This window comes from Oryzias latipes, chromosome 12 (genome assembly GCF_002234675.1).
Source record: "Oryzias latipes chromosome 12, ASM223467v1".
Lineage (NCBI taxonomy): Eukaryota > Metazoa > Chordata > Actinopteri > Beloniformes > Adrianichthyidae > Oryzias > Oryzias latipes.
This window is the reverse complement of record NC_019870.2, coordinates 25740283-25762540: the sequence shown is the minus strand read 5'-3', so window position 1 is coordinate 25762540 and position 22258 is coordinate 25740283. Positions and strand designations below refer to the sequence as shown.

General features: G+C 40.0%; 1 protein-coding gene across 1 annotated transcript in view; it reads left to right on the top strand.

Moving 5' to 3' along the window:
- Positions 1–22258, top strand: part of npr2 (natriuretic peptide receptor 2) — an 81449-nt gene that overhangs the window by 49719 nt on the left and 9472 nt on the right. The window contains 8 exon segments of the mRNA NM_001104658.1: positions 935–1055; positions 2216–2290; positions 2813–2890; positions 5333–5437; positions 8946–9017; positions 9538–9697; positions 9783–9938; positions 13774–13942. Coding sequence (NP_001098128.1) covers positions 935–1055; positions 2216–2290; positions 2813–2890; positions 5333–5437; positions 8946–9017; positions 9538–9697; positions 9783–9938; positions 13774–13942 — 936 coding nt within the window.

Below are 22258 nucleotides of genomic sequence, written 5' to 3'. Positions count from 1 at the left end.
CCCGCCCCCCCCCCCCACCCTTTGTGTGCAGAAAGTTGCTGCAAAAACTGAATCTTAAGAACGTTTAAAAAAAATGTAGTGCAAGAAAAGCAATCACGAAAGATTTTAAAAAGCAAAATAATTTTTTAGTAATTTGAGAAAACGTGTCTTAGTGACTAGAATGTTTTTTCTTCAGATAAAATTACCATTTTCCTTTCTCTGTTGGAAGAAATGTTTCTGCTTATTTAAAGAAAATGTTTCATATTTTAAGAATTTTTGACTCATTTCTAGAGGGCCTGTTTTTTTTGGCAGGACATTTGAATCAGGACTTCACTATAAACGTGGCTGTTCAGAGGACTTTGATGCAAAAGTCTTGTGGTTTATTCAGATGTGGACTTGAAGACCCCCCCAACCCATAGCAGACAGTGATGTGACTGCCGAGGTGTCCGCTGAAGGGTGGCAGCTGTCTTGCATAGGGTTTTGAACCGTCTGTCTGTTTACACTCACTTGAAAGCTGCACAGCCGTTTGCAGGCTACAATGCAGCTCAAAGACCCACTGTGATGAAAATGGTGTTTTTGGTGTTTTTAACCTGTTCGTGCATCATTTTTCTGATGATGACGGACAAATATAAAGAAAATTAAGAATAAATCTGCATTATTGAGAGGGGAAGGGGAGGCAGGGTTGCTCTGTGCCAATTTGTTACTCTGTAGAAACTATATCCTTTCTTTATTCTGACTAAAACGTCATAATCATAATGAATCAGATCAAAAGTTGATCGGAGTGGTTCTTTAAAGCTTGAAGTTGTTGCCATTTGAAATAAAGTGAGGCGGTTGCAGCTTCATGGTAAAAACATCAGAGCAGCAAACTTTCAGGACCCAAAGCAGCTTTGTGTGAGATCCTCCTTCCATTCTCTGTGTCCTCGCTGGTTTGACCATCTGGCCTCTCCCTCCACAGGAAACTGAAGCTGGAGAAGGAGCTGGCTGGAATGCTGTGGAGAGTTCAGTGGGAAGACCTTCAGTTCGAGAGCCCCAACAAATACCACAAACGAGCAGGCAGCCGCCTGACTCTCTCACAGGTAGATGCCCTAAAGACGTTGTGTTTTTCTGGTCTCCCCCCTCCAAAAAATGGCTGCCACAAGTCTTTATCTCCTCTGCTGTTTGATGCTGGAGGCTGAAGCGGGCTCCTCATTTATCCTTCCTATCACCTGTGCTGTAAAGTGTCCGCGATGGCACAGAAGCCCATCCTGAGCTCTGTGCCGTGGATGAAAATGGGCTTTTTCTCTGTGAAAACAGTCCAGCTCTTTGTGCGTTGACACATTCTCTTAAACTTTTCTGTTCCAGACATGCAGATGCATAATAAATAACTGTCAAATAGCCCCCCCCCCCAGCATTATAAAAACCCCTCAGGTTCCTCAGGTGTGGGGTTCTGTCGTCTGGGTGCTAATGCCTCTCTTCTGGATTTCAGCTGGCACGTGCACGTGTTCATGAAAAGCATGTGCACAGACGGCTTTCACTGCTGCTGAGAGACTGGAAGCTCAGACGTTTTTCCAAAATGTTCCATTTTCCAGAGTGCCATGTGTTCCTGGTGTTTTTATACACACGTGGAGGTGTCTGTGGGTGTGTGTGTGTGAGTGTGTCTGCCTGTCTGTGTGTGTATTCATCTGTCTATCTATCTTTATCTGTTTTTTTCTGTCAAAATGCCTGTATACCTGTCTCTGTTCATGTCTCCCTGTCTTTCTTTTTGCCTGTCTGTCTTTTTCTTTCTGTCTGTCTTGCTCTCCGTATGTTTGTTTGTTCCAGTTTATCTGTCTTTCTCACTGTCTGCCTGCCTTTTTTTTCTGCCTGTCTGTCTCTTTCTGTCTCACTTTCTCCCTGTCTGTCTTTCTTTATCTCTGCCTGTCTGTCTGTCTTTGTTTATGTCTCTCTGTCTCTTTCTGTCTGTCTTTCTCTACATTTCTTTATTTCTGGCAGTCTCTCTTTCTTCCTTTGTGCCTTTTCATCCCCGTCTTTTTGTCAGTTTGTCCAACCATCTGTCTGTCTGTCTGTCTGTCTGTCTGACTGTGTGTCTGTACATTAGCTAATGGTTCCACACTAAAGACAGAACACGTCTTTTTTGTTTTTCCCTTTTCCTTTCTGCAGTATCTGTTGCCGTAAAGTGGAACCACTTTTTCAAATGAACCCTTTTTTTCCCCTCCTCACACTAAGACACCTTTTCTTCTGCCTTCTACCTTCTCAGAGAGGCTCCAGCTACGGCTCCTTGATAACTGCCCAGGGAAAATATCAACTGTTTGCAAAAACCGGCTATTTTAAGGTAAGGCTTAGTGAGTTCTGACATTTTCAACTCCTGCACACTCCACTCCCACCCACACATGTGCACACAGAGAAAGCTGGTGAGGCGAGAGACAGCAAGTGTGGGCGACTTTAGGCAGTTAATGTGAGCTGCTGCAGAAAGCATTAGTTTTCTCCCCCCCCCCCCCCCCCCCATACAGCGTGGACAGAACCATCTTTAGATTGTTGCTGCTCATCTCCATGTGCGTGAGAGGCGGATCCATGACACACGATGGGTTTTGTTTCAAGAATCAGAGCTGATTTGACAGCCATCAATGCCTTCCATGCTGATGCAGTTCATGAATGCATCATAAGCAATGGGGGGGGGGGGGGGGAATCACACCCAAACTGCAAGGAGGAAGACACAAAAGACAGCAGTCTTACTTTGCAGAAATAAAAAAAAGAAATACATAAAAACAGTGACATGTCCTCCACTACAGCTCTCCTTTGTTGTTTTTCAAAGACGTGTGGCTTTTGTCTGCTTCCCCTCTCATGTCACTCGCAGGGAAACCTGGTGGCCATCAAGCACGTCAACAAGAAGAGGATAGAGCTGACGAGACAGGTCCTGATGGAGCTGAAGCATGTGAGTTTCTGCTTCACCACCAAATGGGCTTCAACCGTTGATAAAAACCTTCAGATCTCGACCTTCAAGATCCTTTGCATTGATTTAAATTCTTTACATTCGCATATTAATATTATGATTATTATAATTTAGGGGTCAAGTGATTAACAGTTGACCACAAATACATTAGCACTATTATTATAGCACTTTGAAACCCTGTTTTTTGTTTACCTCTGCAACTTTATCATGTACCATAATTCATCATTAACCATAATTATACATTATGTACATCGTTCTCCTGTGGCCAATTGCATTTTCTTTGACATTTTAAATCCATTATGTAAACAACCATCTAACCAGTCAATTTTAAGTATTTTTTTCTGTCCTATTTGTTATTTTCCTACAATTTTGGACTCAGTCTTGCTAATTTAGCCTCTGTCATTGTACTATGCAGCTGTAGTCAACATCAGCTTTAGATTATCCTCAACCTTTTAACCTGTGTTCACTTCTTTTCGGCTAATTTACCATTCAGCCACACAATGCACACCATTCTAACTTCTGCAACTTTTTAAAAATGTTCTAAAAAGAACCCGGAGCAGCTTTACTCACTAACTCTGACCTGCAAAAGGTCAGAAACATTTCAGGAAACATTGTTTGGCCAAAAATCTAAAAAAAACTGTGTTGTTTTCACCTCTTAGTTGAGGGCAGGAAGGCTGGTGTGGAGTAAGCCTGCCTCAATTTCCCATCATCCGTCTGTTTACACTTGCTCCCACTGGTTTACAGCTCCTCGTAACCCCAACCTAATATTAGCAGAGGAATATTGGAGCTATCCGAATGTACTAATCTGAGCCAGATACCAGCTCAGATGAGGAAAACAAAGAAATACACGGATGTATTTGTCTACAAGCGGACGCATCAGAATAGAGGGCAGGGAGCTTGTGGCTTGTTGTTGTATTTTCTACGTCACACCTGCAATCTTTATCAAACTGTATTTTTCATCTGCTCCAGATTTACAACTATTTGAATGAAAAATTATTCAGAAATGCAATTTTTAGATACATTTTCTTCATGTATGACCTCCAGTATCAGAAAAATGCTACAAGAACATGTTAAGAACAGCAAAAATAAAATGTTCTTTAAAGGGTCTTAACTACGAAAGATTTTCTTGGAAGCAAAAAGGTTCTCTCACTAGAAATAATAATTCTTTCAATTATAAATTCTAATCTTTCTTTTTCACCAAACCAGAGCCTGTTGAGTCTTTTTTCAAATGCAAAAGGTTAATTTTACTGTAAAGTTGATTTATATATATATATAAATTTGCAGAGTAATCTTCCTTTTTTTTACCATCAGCTCTTTGACATGAGGATGCAGACTGTAGAGCTTGAACGCTGAGTCATTGCTAGCTGTCCCAGTGTTTTCTCCTGCTGGCACAATAACCTTTGTGTTCCAGATTATGTGAAAAGGTGGACCTCTTCAGAAAAAATAACTTTCTTTTTTTTTTATTGTAAAGTTTTTCTGGTTTTGGACACAGAGAACAGTCTTTGTTAGAGCTACACACAGGATGTTGGTTGTTAATCACAGGAAGGACCCGCCATCCATCACCTCTGTCCTGAACATGAGCCCCAGCAGCTGCTGATCAACGCCGCTGGCTGGCTGGGAATCTTTTACAAGAGACCGATAAGGAAGCCCCCTGGGGTAGGGGGTGGGTGGGGGTGGGGTTAATGGGGATGGAAACATGGTGCGGTGCAGAGACAGACATAACTTTGAAGTGGCATCCACTTGGCTGCAGCTGTTGTTGGAGAGGAGCAGAGGACGGCCTCTCAGGCAGACGCCTCGAGGGGGAGAACAGCCGCTGCTGATGCTGGCAACCCCCCCCCCCCCCCCCCCCCCCTCCTGGACATCCCAGAGGCCTGATGGGCTGTCAAACCTCAAAGCTTCTGCAAAAACCAACCAGATGGGAGGAGAGGCAGGCCTGCCAGTGGAAACTGAACCACTTTTCCTAATCTCCCCTCCTCTTCTATGTGCCCCCCCTCCCAAACTCTAGAGTGTGGCAGGGGAGGTTATGTAGGCCAAAGGGTAGGCAAGCATCTTGCAAGCTGCAAAAGAGGGGGCACTGCCTCTCCAGTTTGGTGTCAGGGCTGCCGTCGGTCACACGGCCGGCCTGAAGCTTCAGTCTGTGAGGAGCAGGAGAACGTGCCCCCCTCCCATCGCTCACACCTCCGTCTTTCACGTCTGGTCTGTCCAGCTCCACTTCAGCTCCACCTCCAGGTTCTCTCCTCCTCCCTGGCACACTGGCTCATTCATAGCCTGCAGGGTTTCAGCTGCAGACGTTTCTGATGAACTGTTGGCAGTTTTTCTCCAAACGTGTTGCATAAATGACCCCCCTCCCACCCCTCCTGGCTTTCCACAGGGTTTGGGAGTGTTTGGAAAAAGTGACGCTCACGGCTGTGTGGTTATTTTCAGATGAGGGACGTTCAGTTCAACCATCTAACCAGGTTCATCGGGGCCTGCATCGACCCCCCCAACATTTGCATCGTGACAGAGTACTGTCCCAGAGGCAGCCTGCAGGTAACACAGCTCTCCCTCACTCACCTGTAAGCGTTCAGTCTAAGTTTAGCTCTGGAACGGCTTCAATCTGACAAGTGACAGCACAGCAAAATAAAAACAAAAAACAAATAATAATAAAAAAAACAGTTTCCATTTAACTTGAATGTTATTGATCATAGAAATATATAAAAAAGAATCATGAGATGCTGAAGAACCAATTCAATAGACATAAGACATATAAAACATTCGATCATGTTATTAATGGAAGAAGGGTTTAACCCTGTAAAGCCCACTACAACAAAAAATTGAATAAAAATATCCAATTAGGGGAATTAAGATGATTTTTTCTAAACCCTTTGATAAAATCCACAAAAAATAATCTTCATTATCATTTTTTATGATACATGGTACATTTTTGCTCACAACAATGCTCTTTAAAATGCAAAAATGGTGACATGATTGTTAAGGAAAAAAACAGTTTATACCCACTGTATCAAATGTGATCCACAGTTTTTTTAAGTCTGTAGCACAAATAATTCATTATCAACAAATTTTGAATTCTTTCAACACTGATTATTATTAGGCTCACCTTAAAAGAGAAGGAAATTATGAAAAAAAAGTAAAATATTATGAAAAATTAATGAAAATAAAATTCCAAATATATGATTTAAAAATTTATAATTTTACTAGATTACTAGAAGTCATGTTTGTTCTAAGATAAATTGTATTCCAATAGTAACAAAGTTGTAAAGTGGGCCTCCTACAAAAAAAGCTTTTCCTTTAAAAAAATATTGTGTTTAGTAAAATAATAACATTAAATCTGATGGAACCCATCAGCAAAAGTTTTTTACATCATGATTATTTTGTATTGACTTATCAATCTAATCAATGACATTTACAATTATATATGTCAGAGCACTCACCATTAAGATTTCTGATGCAGTCTTACTATGAGGCTTTGCCCAGCCCACCACAGTAGCCATAGACCAATCAAATCAATTGTTACACATCAAGTACTGTTGTGGCAACCGTTTACATTTAGCAGCATTCATTCAGTTTTAACTTTTTAAGAGCTCAGATACTTTAACCTTACGTGGCCCATTTTACCTGATGGGCCTAATTTAGGTGATGTCAACCTATTAGTTTAGTTTTTGAATAGCAACAGATGAGTTATTGAAATTTTGGAAATTAGCAAAAGAGATTTCACGAGATTTTGAAATAAGCAGGAAAAGATCTTCTACTGCCTCTAGTGGAGGGACGATGAACTACAGAAAATATGCACCAACATATAGAATGGGATTTTAGGGAGAGTTTGGATCATGTTAGTCAGATAGGGATCTCAAAAATGTGTGTTTCAAATATGAAATGTATAGGGTTAAAGTTAGGCTTAAACCTAGTATGGGCAGCACAGGATCTGAGTCCTAAGAAAATATTACTAACCCACATGAGAGACCGGGGGAGATTTTCCTTTGAAATATCCCCTAAAAATAACAAAACAAAAAAGAAAATTGACGATTTAAGCTTTGAAATGCCACAATTATGTTAAGGTTTGACATCAGAATGCGTCTCTCCGATGCTGGAATACATGCCATTAAAGCACACATTTCGGAGTTGGTGTGATCCGAACTTTCCTAAAAAAAACATTAGTTCATATTTCCTGCCCTGTGGTTCATAATCATTCCACTAGGGGCAGTAAAACAGCTTTTCCTGCTCATTTCAAAATGGCCGCTTCCGGGAACTCTCCAAAAAAAAAAATAAGTATGTACAATCAGAAGTTGTAAAACTAAAAGAATTAAGTCAAAGTTTTCAATAATAAAATTGTTCATTTGTGCTTTAAATGGACATTTTAACAGAAATAAGTTATGTTTTTTCAAAAAAAAAGTTACAATTAGACTATATCAAGTTTCAACAAAGACAATCAATCACTACCTGTTTATTTACCATATGTTGCTGAAAATTCAGAGGAATTGGATAAATAATTACTTTTCAAAAATCTTTACTTTTTTGTAAATGTACAACTTTATTGTCATGAAATTACAACTTTTTCTGCATTGACATTCTGCATTAAGTGTTTAAAAGTGCAACTTTTTAACTGATAACTTTATTCTTGTAAAATTGCCGTTTTCTAATAATTTTGTGATTTTCTTTCTCATAAGTTAACGACTTTGTTCAGATCTGTTTATGGTGGTCCTTCTAATCCTCTATTGTTAAAGAATGGAAAATTTATTGATAATTTATTCTTTATAATCCAGTTCCACCATGTTAAAAATGTGTGGATTAAATTTGAGACAGTGGGTAAATAAGAATCTTCTTTCCTGTACAGTCATGTTGATGTGTTTGATTCCTAAACATTGTTGTAAACAAAACGTACACCTGACATATAACAATCAATACTATTTATGTCTCATAAAAAATGATATTGCAAAAATAATTGTTTGTGGATTTCATAAAAAGGTTTTAAAAACGTCTTAATTCCAAAACACTTGAATTTTCAGTCAGTTCTGACTTTCCAGGGTTAAATTGTAGTGGAATTGTTATTTTATTATGGCTTTGAAACAGAAAAACTCTCCTTCCTTATTTATGTGATTCCAGTGGAAAAGAACCAAGAGTTAATCTTGTAAGGATTCGTGTGTTTAGCATATATATTTTTAATTTGTTGAGCAAAAATATTTCTAATACTTTGCTTTGTTTCAAGAAAAATACAAACCAGGGAAAGATAGAAAATGTGTGAAGAAAATGGCATCCAAATGAAAAATATTATTCCTCTAATCTCATTGAGTCCAGCTTCTGGCTCAGAGTTAAAATGAACCAAATGGCTTTGATTTGAAAAGGAAACGCAGGTTGAACCCGTCAGACATTTGTAAGATTCTTCCTGAGATCAAGAAGCTGAAGTCTAAACCAGATTACTCAAAACTGCACCGCAGGCGAGTCTGTAAATGATTGTTGTCTCAGATAACAGGAAGCATAAATCCCTTTAAGTTGATTTTTGATCAACTTTGACAAGGAAAACGTGTGAAAAACCAAACAAACCCACTGAGGAACAAGCTGCAGATTGAGAGAAGAGCCTTTAGAAATGGAAAAAGTGTCACAAGCAAATCTATGAAGTCTGGACTATTTTACACTTTGCCAAACAAGCTTTTCCTCCAGTTTGTCTCCTGGTTTGAAGGAGGCTTTTAGCAGACGTGCTCTCAGCCAGCTTTCCTAGCAAGGCTGGACCTTCTGAAACCAGAAAGCTTGGACAGCTTTGGACTTCATCGCTCACACTTCAGAATAAAGACGTGTTTGAAGGAACGACCGTCTGCACGGACGTGATGAAGCTGCATCCAGCTGGGGGGGGGTTAGGGTTAGGGTTAGGGGGGGCTCCCTTCAGTTATTCTTTAATATCCTGCAGGCCTTGGTGCTGAACATTTCCACTTATCTGCCCTGAAGACGTGTCTCTGTTTGATCCCAACACAAACATGTGGGCTCTCTCAGCAGACAATGAGGGACAGTGTGTGTAACAGCGCTTTGCCATGTTCCTGCTTCCCAGGACATTCTGGAGAACGAGAGCATCAACCTGGACTGGATGTTCCGCTACTCGCTGATCAACGACATCGTGAAGGTGCGTGACTGCCGGGCCACGAAAGGCCAAGTCCTTTTGTTTACTCAGGAATGTTGGAGAAGAGGGTGACGCCGCACTGCTAAAAGAGTCTTTGTGCACCTTGCAGATATGCACAGAAATGTCTGGGTTGCCATGGTTTCAGAGGAACAGAGGTGTAGAGTGTGGCAGGAAAACACTGAAATGTATTTGTGGCACAGCGTTAAAGTGTAGCTGATGTTTCAATTTCATAATGTAATCCTCAGATTTGTTCACGATTAGTCAAATCGGAACCTCTTCTAAAAAAGAGGCCTTTGTTTGTCCGCTTGGTTTCTGGGCTCGGCTCTCAGCAACGGGACGGAGGCAGCGTGAGCCGCTGAGGGACGTTTGACTCACTTTTTCCAGCAACCAGCGAGCGCAGCTCCCTCTGAGGAGGGATCAACAGTTATTTTAGTGAAACTGGCCTCTGACCTGTCTGTCTCTTCTGCGTTATCGTGTCTGACGGAGAAATCACTGTTCAATGCCTGACACCTCTGTGCTGCAGGGCATGAACTTTCTCCACAACAGCTACTTTGGCTGCCATGGAAACCTGAAGTCCTCCAACTGCGTGGTGGACAGTCGCTTCGTTTTGAAGATCACAGATTACGGCTTGGCCAGCTTCCGCTCGTCCTGCGAGAACGATGACTCCCACGCGCTCTACGCCAGTAAGCAGCGCCTCCCCCAACAGTGTCCAGCCTCAGCAGCTGCTGCCGAACTCTGCACATCTGCTCTGTTTCCCTTTCCCTTTAGAGAAACTGTGGACGGCTCCGGAGCTGCTCATTTATGACCACCATCCTCCCCAGGGCACTCAGAAGGGCGATGTGTACAGTTTCGGCATCATCCTGCAGGAGATAGCTCTGAGAAATGGACCGTTCTATGTGGAAAGCATGGATCTCAGCCCCAAAGGTAAACAAAACTCCTGTACAGGCCTGGGGGTAGCAGGTTGACCCCCACCCCCCACCCTATACCCCGGCCTGCAGATAAGCCTTCAAAGCAGGGCTAAAAGGAATTTTGGAGTTCTCCAGGCATGGCACACGTGCAGGTCAGAGGTCAGGCAGGTGGAGGCCCAAAAACACAGCTCATAACTTAGACGTCAAATAAGTGGGTGCTCACACAGCACCGGATCAGAACACGCAGAAAAGGCATTCGGAAAAAGCTCTACCTAGTCATATGATAGAGTCGGATGACATCGTTGGGGCAACTGTGAACAACAAGTTGCTTGTTATAAAATTATTTAAGGTAGACATAAAGAACACACCCTACAAATCGGAGTTTAAAGTAGCCAGAACGCACCAGATGTTGCACTTTCCTGAACGACCGATGGTTGCCTTTTGTGCAATTTTCCATTGACTCACTTTTAATAGTCAGACTTTTCCCAAAAACAAGCATGTTAATCAGTAGTCATGACTGGCCTTAAAATGGCCAAACCTGGATGGGGCACGCACGAGATATCACGGTGGTAGAGTAAATGCTGTTACACACAGGCATGTAAGGGTAAAAGGGGCAAGTAGGAGAGATGAAGGTGTATCGTGTGGATTTCTTGCAGACTGTGAAAGGGTCCCGTTAGTGCTGTGATAAGTGGGTCCTCCGCAGCCTGACTGTTGAAAAAGAGGAAATTGAACAATCAGTGTGTAGTTAGTGTGAGTGGCCTACGAGCACGTGCACATCCCGTGCATGTTGCATTTGCATGGGGGTCAGAAGGTAACCGGCATATTACCAAGGACCAGCAGGGGTGGGAAATTCCAGGCCTCAAGGGCTGGCGTGTCTGCATGATTTCCAGATAACCTTGCCATACTCATGGCTGATTACCTGGTTCAGGTGTGTCAAGCCAATGAAACACGCCAAAGCAGGGTCTGTTGGAAACTCACAGGAATGCGGCCCTCAGTGCCCACCTCTGGACTAGAGTGTGGCAGAAAACCATTAGAGAGTATCACCCATACGTCATAGGTTTGTGTAGCTTACATGATCCTTACAAATACTTCACAATAGATTTACCACACGCACAACAATTTTACGTTCCATTTTTATGACAACCCTTAAAGTGGCTGTATGAGCCTCAAGCAAACCACAAGACACACCTGCTCTCTTCTTAAGATGCTGCCTTTTTATGGACACATGTTTATGGTTGTGGCACAATACAGCTAAATGTTTTCAGAATACCAGACGTTCTGTCGTTTCTGCGTTCAACAAAGTTATTTTATTATGGGGGCTTCAGACCAGTATTGTCTTTTAGTGTTTTCGCTCATACGGTCTTTTGTTTGTTGCTAATTTTTGGTTGGAAAAAAGAGAAAAATATTGAAGGAACCATGTTTTTAGAAACATCAACGTAATTTGAATAACACAAGACTCAGCAGCGCACAGCGAACAGCAGCGTGTGCTGCTGAATGTATTAACCCTCCTCAAAATCCAGCAATATCTTCATAAACAATAACCTTTGGCTGTTTCTCAGCATACTTTTCCTGCATTAAAAAGCAACATCACACCTCTGACACTCCAAGCTGCGCACTAGTAGAACCAAACCAGGGTAGAGCAGTAACAACAGGCCAACGCTTAAAAAAACTCAGAAATTCTATCGAAACACCAGAAAAAATGTCTGTTTTTTTCAGTGTCTATTTTCCAATAGGGCATACAAACTAAGGGAATACTGAAAGTAAAATATATGACCTTTTTCAGAAAAACACCAGCTCACTGTGAATTTGATGGCAGCAACACATTTGAAGAAAGTCCAGAAACTTTTGCTTCCTGGCTTGAGGCCCGGCCTCTTCATCAGCAACAGTCTATACCTCCAGACTCCTCCTCTCAGGCCACTTTGGAAAACGTTTGCAGAGTTTGACAACAGTTGCTTCTGTTTCTGAGTGACCGATTGGTTAAACATTAGTTACAGTTGTTTAACTAGTTAACTAAAACAGAAAAAAAGCAAGCAAAAGCTAGTAGACGCAAGATTAGGACATAGAAACTAAAACAGAAAAGCAAGAAGCACGATTTTACAAGATTAATCAAGTTGTAGAAATTAATATAACAATTGAGACTTTATTTTGTAGAAAAAATAAATACGTAAATCAGAGTGTTAATACACTGAGGCACAATCACACAACCAGGAGCTGATGTTGCAGGAACAAGAGCTCACAAAGCACCAGTCTTTGCAGGCTGATTCAGGGGCTACATTGACGATCACGGTCCCTACATACAGAGATTTCTTCAGATTCTCTGAAGCTTTTGTTGTATTTTTTGATGAAGAGATATTCAAAAGTCAGCACTGGCATGCTAAAAAACACGTTGTTTTTTTATGCTGCTACTTATGTTATTCTTCTTGGTTTAGTTTATGAGAGACCACCACTGATGCTTTACTATTGTTTTCCCTTTATTCCTGCCAACTGTTTTGGATTGGGAATATACATTAAAAACAAATGGTTGCATTCGATGCCCTGAAGTTCAAATCACCATCAATCAATCACATACACACACAAAAATCACGACTAAGCAAAAAAAGCAAACCAAATAATAATTTATAAACATGCATTTTATAAATCAAAACAGAATTCCAAACAATAACAGAATTAAAATGAAATGAAACAACATAAGTAGGAAATATTTCGGGGGGAAAAAGGAATTGCCAGAAATCAACATGAATGAATGTTAATGTTAAAAATGAATAAAATAAGAATCCAGAAAATGTAGATACTATGGAACATCACTGATTGGACGATGACTTCTGTCCACCTTTTCAACAGAAAGTTATTTGGCGTGGTGATATCTTCTGACAGAAGATATCTCTACTGCAGACGTTCAGTGATTGATCAATCTCCTCCCCAAAAGATCAGAGGAAACATCCTTCTGCAAACAATGAACATCATCATCCAATCAGGGATATCCCATAAAACCTACCAGTTTCCTACTTTGCTTCATTTTTTAACATTTAACTCCGATTTCTGATAATTACTTCTGTTTTCCAAAATGTCTTTTTAAGTATTATTTGGTTTCTGGAAATTTGTTTTGATTTCCAAAATTCAATATTACTTTTTTATTTGTTTTGCTTTTTTTATTCATGTGATCTTTGATAATCCTGTAATTATAATAATATTGAACCGTAACCCTTTGACAATCAGATTTAAAAAAAATCTTTCTTAGTATCTGTTTAAATGGGCTTGACCAGTCTGAACCAGCTGATAACCAACCTGTGGTTTTAAGGAAGTTTAATACCTGTTTAACCCTTTAAAAACACAACCAAGTCAAAATCAATTTAAAAAAATGTTTGTTTTATTCCTGTTGCCTTAAAATAAGTAATACGCTCAATCAGTGTTTTTAATAATCTGTTTTCTAAATGTGCTCTGCCGTTTAGAGCAGCCACCTTGCTCAGATAAAGTGACTGCTTTTTGCATACTTGGTGAAAGGTTACATTTTCAGAATAAAACGTGCATTGTCACAGCAAATACAGTACATGTGTGTTAAATGTAAAAAGGGCAAAAAAGTAAATTTGCAAAGACCAAGTCTAGCATTTTATATGCAGTACTTTCTATAATGAATGTAAGCAAGTCAGGGCGCCTGGAAGCGAGGTCTCCCCTATGGAAAATGCATCCAAAGCTTTACGTGAATGGAAGGACAACAATAATTACTTTAACTTCCTCTTAAATGTCCACAAAAGTAGACTTTTTTGTGTCAAAACATCAACTTGCTGAATCAGGCTGAAGAAGTGAAATGATAAATGATGAAACTTTTTTTTTTTTTGACTGGACCCCCTCAGAGATCGTGCAGAAAGTGAGGAACGGGCAGCGGCCGTACTTTCGCCCGACCACAGACAGCAGGTTTCACTCGGAGGAGCTGACCATTTTGATGGAGGGCTGCTGGGCTGAAGACCCTGCAGAGAGGCCGGACTTTGGCCACATCAAGATCTACATGGCCAAACTCAACAAGTAAGAGCTTCACACCCCTAAAAAACAACAACGGAAATGCTCAACACAGCATGTGTGGAACGTTGCATCCCACTGTGAGGCTGATCAGAACATTGATTAAAGATTAAAAGCAGCTTATTATTCATCACAAGCAGGACTTGACAAGAAGGACTCTTTACTTCCTGTCGGCCTGCAGGGTCTGAGTTCCCCGTTGTTTCCGATGATCTGCTGAATCATTCATGTGCATGGGATGGATCTGGCTGCATGCAGGCACTTGTGTCTCTTCTTGAGTAGAGCAGCTCTTTCAGGTCTCCTGTGGAAACAAAATGACACTAAAGCGTCTGCAGGGGGAAACATAACACAGGGCTCTGCTGTGAGATGAACTTTCAGAGATGTTGTTGGGGTCATAAAGACTTTCTTTTTTTTATATCACACAATCTTTTATTAGGAAAAATTATTTCTGAAATCACCAAATCTGCTAAATAAACTCTTTATAAACACATTTGGTAGAATTCTTTTTGGTCAGATAAATATGTGGAGATAAACTGAGACTGAGCTAGCTGCAGATATCATCGGCCAGAAGCAGAAATTACATTACCGGAAGTAAATCATTTCTTAATGCATTACAAGTCTTTTAATCTTAAAACAGTAAATATATTAGTATCAATCATGACAAAAACATAAGTATAATAGAAATATGCCTTCTCAAATTTGACCTTTAAATTGCTATGGTGACTGCTATGGTTGCTAGTACAACATAAAGTTTCAGCAGCAAGAGAAGCTTAAAATGGGGGCATAATTGACACTAACAAAAGTGTTAGGAACTGTAAAATAAAACATCATTTATTAAAGCGTAAAAACTAGGGTTACCGGTTAAGTGACATGGGAGGACTTCTGGTTTCGGCCAGTGACGTCTGCAGACTGGTCCACCTGAAAACTCTTTTCTTTTTTTTTTACCATGTCACTCCTCAAACAGTTTAAGGTGCTGAATCAAAGCTAATGGTGGGGGGGTCAACTGTGTTGTTACAGGTTCTGCCTGCCAGCTGCACTCAGTCTTGCCGACTGTCAGGCGTAGACATCAAGTTTGTCACGCTAAAAGGCAGCATTTTGAGTCACAGCAGAGCTGCAGCACAAAACACATTTAATGGTAGTCCATATGTCGCAAGAAATTGATTTAATTTCCCATTTTAGTTACCAGATAAGCACCTTTTTTATGAATGATTTATTATTTTTAGTAGTGAGTTTTCACCCTGGGTTATTTTTAAGGTATGAGTGTTGCGTTGACCAGGAAGAAATTTTTTATTTTATTCTACCTGTGACAGTGATAAATAGAGGTCTGTCTATCTAAAACACCAGCCAATCCATCCCATAAATGTTAACCTGTAGCATGGCTCCTTAAACATGTCAGGTTTTTTTCACAGGCGACAGAAACGTTTTTGAACCTTCGCATTGTTTTCGGATTGACTGAAACCATCTTGAATGAGTCACTTAGTTCAAGGCTCAACCAGGAAACCTTTTGGATGAAAAACAAAATCTAACTCCATTTTTATTTCTCTGTACAAGTCAGAAGAGTCAGAGGCTGTCCCTCTGACAGCAAGCCCTGGTATTATCCTCTCAAATCATAATAATTATTTTCCACAGTTGTTACAGTATGTTATAGCTGAAATGCGGCAGTGTTGTGACTTCAGCTTCCCCTGCAAACATGTGAAAGGTGGCGGGATGAAACCACAGGCTTTTTCTTTCTGCCTCTAAGGCACCTTTTTAACTCTTCTGTGCTCCCCGAAAGGTCCGGTTCTGCAAATGTTTCTCCCTGGTGAAGTTTGAGAGAAGAACCAGAGAAGGAGCGGGTGTAATATCTGAGTGATGCTGCAGAGAGATGATGCTGCCACCATCTTTAATGTTAATGTTTAAATATTTCTTACATATGTTTGATCTTCTGCTGCATGGAGGGCTTTTTACAAAGGAAAACAGGCATTGAACAGAAGATCTTCTTTAATGTTGATTTTAACAGAACTCATAAATTCCTTTAGAAAATCAATATTTCAAACCGTTAAGAGGAAAGTGTTCTGTTTCCCTGCATGTGTGCATGTGTCTGCTGCATGGTCAGGGACATCACGGAGAATAAAAATACGTTTTTTTCTGCAGCGCAGCATGTAGACATAAAGCCAGTCTGATCCAGTTTGAAAGTTTGTCTTCTAGTTTTCCTGACCTTCATGGCAGACCTTAAGTGTCAGCATGCTCACCCCTGTAGGGTCTGGAACAGTGGCAGGTCAGCATGAAACAGCAGCTGTGATGGAGATGTAATGAAATTAAATCTGAGCTGCAGTTTTGTGTTACCAGAACTGCACGAAAGCATCTGCAGGGTCATTTAATGTTTGACTCACAAAGCTCTGCCTGGACCTAAAGTCTGGGTCGTACATTGCAAAAAGTCAGACATTTGTTTCATAAGCAGAGCTGCAAGATAAACCATTGTGTTCCTCAAGGCCATGTCACACAGCCACAACGTACACTTTGTGGATATTGCATGGATGAAAATTGGTCATACGTGAATAGTTACAAACGTTGTGCTTCATACATTAAATTCTCATGAATGAATCACATTAAAGCCCTGGTAGAAGTTCAAATAAACCACACAATGAACAAAAAATCAACGTAGAACATGAACCATGCGTAATTATTGCGCTGCATATGCAATTCATTAGTAATTTGTTAATCAATTAACTGTGATATACGCGCCGTATACACAATATAAAGGTTATACATGGTGTAACTGTCGTGGAAAGCCACAAATTTGCGAATGCATCTTGCAAAAAATCCAAACAATTGCATAGGATTTACATGATAATTTCTTGATAGACTACATCAAATACAAGGGGCATAATTCTCAACCGACCAAAAACTCTGAACAGCTCAAAGCCCAATTCACGTAAAGACCCATCGGCCGAAACCCTCAACGCACATCAATGAATGTGAAACACTTTTCAACATTAGGCATTTATCACAAAAGTTCGTCATGGCTGTGTGGCGCGTCCTTCAAGAGGAATAGTTAATGGTCAAGAGGGCTTGGTTAAATTCATGGAATTCTCGTGTGTTTCCTCCATCTCTGAGAGTACCGCATGCAGGACGGCATCACCTGACCAATTTGTCAGTGCATGTCTACTGTGACCAGACTTCAACAAGTCTTTCTCATGGCAAATTAGGCCACTCCCCTAAACCCTGCAGCTATGTGCAACTGGGGTGTGGAGGCAACAAATAAAAAATAGAGGCAACCACACATTCAGGAGAAACAATTTAGAACAGGTGAGGAAGCTCAGCATTAGGAAAGAAACACCTTCACAGGCATGGGGAGAAGATGTGTGAGGACAGCGTGAGATTTGGATTAGGGGCCTTCCTACGGCACCAGGCTGCAGCGACAAAGCATCAAGCTTCCAAAACCTTTCAAAAGTATTTTTGAACAGAAAGAAATGACTCAAAAGAAAAGCCCACAACTGACCAGTAGAAGTTTCCTCCTTTATCCTCTGAAATTACTAGAAACTTAAAGGAAAAACAACATAGGAAGGAATTCTTGGAGTTTTTCTGCACAGCACTGGACTTTGGTTTTGAGAAAGAACAGATCTACAGCTGAATGTTTGAGCGAAGGATTCCTACAAAGGTCTGCAAGTCTTTCTTTGCACAAGTCGTTCATTTGCCAACCATGCAGGCAGATGTCTTGGTGAGCTGTTTAATCCTGATAAAGTAACAGAAATGAAAAACATCACAGCCATTCCAGCTCTGCTCTGTTTTATGTTTAAAATGAAACCTTGAGTAGTTTTCTATCATCTTTGAGAAGAAAGTGAGAGCATTCAAGAGGTTAACACTGTCTTCTGATTGTGTCATGTTCTCCAAAAACACACGCAGGGCTGTTATGGTTCATGGATATAGTTTACTCTGAAAGGCTAAAGACAAGCATGATATAGGCCCTATATAATCATTTTTGCTTCATGAATTCATAAACAAATATTGGTACATGACCATAAGAAGCTGTTTTTAACACATTTTTTTAAACATGTTTAAATCATAGACTATCGACAGCACAGATTAATATGGAGCACGTTTATTATTAAAGCATCATTCATTTTTCTTATTTTTTAAATCAGGTATTGACTTCTGACACCCTTGTTAACCCTCTGATCAGCCTGTTACCCATATCTGGGAGACATTAAATCCTGATCTGCCGAAACGTGTCGTTTCTTTGCAGAAACATCTAGGAACATGTGGTTGGACTATAGCAATTAGCATCTGTTGAAAGCTGTGAGCACGTATGTGCTGAAAATAGAGTCCTGCTGTGCCTTTTCCTCTCCTCCGCTGGCTCTGTAACACAACCAGGGCAATCGAGGAAGGGGGGTCGAAATCTAAACGGCTTGCAGAAGAAAGCGCCATATGATCGATAACCTGAGAAGCACTCAAGGATGCTCCTGACAGCTGGGAGCAAAGCCCCGCCTCACATGCGTGTTAATGCACTGCGCCTCTTCATCAGTAAATGCAGGTTGTTGACGTGACGTGATGGATGGCCTGTTATTTTCAGTGGGAGCTCTGGTTTGGGCCTGAAGGGGGGCTGCAACAAGAAGGGCGTTCAGCAGTAAGTGGGCGGGGCTCTCCTTACTGCCATGAATGGGTGTCTCTCACTCTTCACCATCACGGCTTCTCCCCACCGCTTGCTCTAAATATCCCATTTTTAAATCTCGTTTTAGCTCTCAACTTCTTCTGTGCCAATCGACAAAATAAGGGAGGAAAAAGTGTAATAAATAAAGAAGGACGTTCTCACATTTGTCACCCACATGAAGTCGTGGTACCTCACAAACTACTTCTTCTCTGTGAACAACACACCCCTTCAAAGCGGGATTTGTGTTTGTTTAGATTTGTCAACCCCCAACCTGACCGTCTGACCAAAATGTTCCAAAAATTATTTGAGCAAATGAGTGGAAGCAATGAGATGTGCTCAGTCGGCTCACCAGCCGCCAATATTTGTGTGATTTGGCTGAAAGCGAGTTTGTCACTCGCTTAAACAATAATGCCTGCAATCATCCAGGATATCTCTTTGTCATGACAAATCTGAGCCACTGAGGGAGTTTTATCTTGGTATCAGAAGGTAGTTTCTGTCTGCAGTGTCTTGGTTTGCAGCTAGGTGTCACTAAATTTGTTTAGAAAGCAACAGCAGGGCGGACAGTAAGTATGAGAGTCGGATCTGGGGAGGCAGCTCCATTCACAGCAGATGGCTCATGTCCGAACACGCCTGGGCGAAAACAGGAGGTCCCACTTTGTGGCAATCCGTTTGGATACATAAACATTTAGGGGAATATCTACTAACTTTTACAGTTAACATAAAATTCCTTCTGTGTTCAAAAATGTGTGCCCCACTTGTGATCCTGTAGAAGGCAGTTTGGAAAGAAGAGAACACAATTTTAAAAAAAAATGTAAAAAAGGCGTATAGTTTTCAAAATATGTATATTTTTTGTGTTTTTATCTCTGAATTTCTCTAAAACGTTTCAATTTCAAGTAGAATGTTTAACTATCAAATGTCCAGAAATGCTGAAAACTGCAGGCATTTCAAAGATTTCCTTTCAATAAAGGTTCTGTGAATCCAGCCTGAACTCACATTTAATGATGAAAGAGAAACTCTGCTTGTTAAAAAGCTGTTTCACATAGACGACGTCTTTCTGAGCCTTTCAGCTGTTTTTCATTCAGTCAAATTCCTGGAAGAAAAAAGTTTGTGATGCTCAGCGAAGGCTGATAGTCAGATGTCTTGATCCCCCCCTGTGACCTTTGTCTGTAACACAAACATGAGGGAGGATGAACGCTGCAAAAAGAGGTGACCTAAAAATAGGACATGAACACTAATATTAACGGCAAAATCACTGAAAAAGTGGGAAAAAAATCTTTCCATGCAGCAAGTCAGTAAATCATAATGTAGAAACGAGGTATTCTATAAAAGCATTCAAAAAGGGAGAAATATGATTAAAAAAAAAGGTAATTTCTAAAATGGAATGACTTGAATTGAATGTTTTTCATCACAATAAGTATTTCTTGCTAGTCCTAAGAAAATGGTTTTTAATTTTGGATTTTTTATGTCACAAATTGTTGTTCATTTTGATTACAGTGACAAAAATTACTTGGAAATTACTTTTTTTATGACAAAAACTGAACAAAATAAGAATATGATATTAGTACAAGTTGGCACATCTTAATAAATCCTAAAAAAATCGACTTATTCTTAGAACATAAAACTAAATTTTTGCTATTAAAGAAAAATACAAAAATTTCCAGTCTGGCTAGTAAACATTAAACTTTGAAATTACTTTGAGTTTTTGAGTCTTAAATCAAAATTTTCTATTGTCAAGAGTTTGAACTAAAAAGATTTAGATTCATTTTAATAACAATTTCATTATTTCTAGATGCTCTGCTGATTTTTTTGAGAAAAAAAAGATTCAAGATTCAAGGTTTTAATGCCGTTTGCACATGCGGTACATCAGAATTTTTCTTTGGCATCTCTCATGTCAGGGTAAATTAAAAAGGACAAAAAATTTGAAAAATAAATAGAATAAAGTTAAAAGTCAAAACAACTCAAAACCTGAAAGTATCAAATAGTTTGCAGGATGTGTGACCCATCACAAACTGATGCTGATGCTTTCACCTGACAGAGACGTGTTTGTTTTTGAAGACATCTGTTTTATAATAAGATACCTGTTTCCAAAAATGATCCGGGAAGCAAAAATAAAGTCACACGTCTGTTTCTTCTTTTTGCTCGGCTGCATGTGTAGAACTCTGCAGTCCTGAGATTTTTTATGAAGTTGTGGAAAGCCTATTAGCAACACTACTGACAGATTTGGATGTCTGTCCTTCAGCTGTGAGTCAGAACTCGGTGAAAGTGATGATCTCAGGTGTCTGTCGTCAGCTAAAGTCTCCAGATCAAAATGTTCTTGTCACAGAAAAATCGGCCCTCCATTATAAAATGGAAGTTGAGGCTTTGTTGGGGGAAATATCTTCATGTTATCTCACCTCCTCTGCCAGCCTGCCTCTTTCATTAGACCCAAGAAAATCTGCTGAGCATCCCAGGACTTTAACATCTACCCGGAGCGAGAAACAAAAGAGGCAGAAAGTTTTCAAAGTTCTTTAATGGCATTTTTACAGAAAAACACAAAAATTTCCACAAAGTCTTCCTCACTGTGAATCATCTTCTGCTTTGACACCAGGAAATGTGTTACTAAAAAGAGAATTTGACCAGGAAGATAGAGTGGAGGACATAAGTATTTGATCCTTTACGTTTTTTTTAGTTTTGCTGATTTAAAAAAAACAGACAGCCTGTCATGCCAATGATAGATTCATTTGAACAGTGAGAGATAGAAAAGCCTAACGGAAACCAAGAAATTTACTTTAAAGAATTTATTTACTTTGATTTGCATGTCATTGAGAGAAAAAGGTATTTGATCCCCAAGTAACCATTAAGAGTTCTGGACAACAAAACCACCAGGAAGAAGCTAGGGGTTAACCCTTGTGCTATCCTAGGCACTTTAACATTGGGAGTTGGGTCATCTAGACCCACTAGACAGTGCTCTGAACCTTTTTTCTTCAATGATTTGTGATCTTCACTGGTGTCCATGGATTACATGAAATCTTTCCACCTTTATCCACCTTTGTCATGGTAGGGAGAACACGTCAATGTAAGGGTGGGGTCATAGGATAACACAAGGGTTAAGGTGACACCTGGGGGGTATTCCAGGAAGCAAGTTTAAACTACCCTGACTTTAACCCTGAACTGTGGCTGAAGTCCGCCTGAACTTGCTAACTCTGTGTATATTGGTTCCAAAAGACCGGATATGAGTTAGCGTAATTACGCTCCACTTGGTAACCCTGGGTTTATGCACGTGTATGTCAAGTACATAGAGACATTCTCAATGGTTGTCTAATTTCCAGAGTCACCATGGAAACGCCTGGAGGAAAAACATATCCAACTTAAATGAACTGATTCAATTGGTAACAAGTAATTGAGTTAAATGCATTCAACCTTATTTCTTATGTCTATCCAACTCAATAGTTGTTTATACATCTCAAATTTACATATTAATCTAACTAAATGTCATATTACTCCAATTCAATTAAATGTTTTTCCATCTTAATTTATTGTACTTCTTGAACTCTCAAATGTCTATATTCTCATTTTATAACATTGAAATAAATTATTTAATAAGGATTTATTATATGACAAATTTATTCATTTATTATGATTCTGACCTTAACTAAAGTTCTTGTGACCTTATGTGGCACTAGTGGTGCTAAATAACCTCATCATCCTCTCCGTCC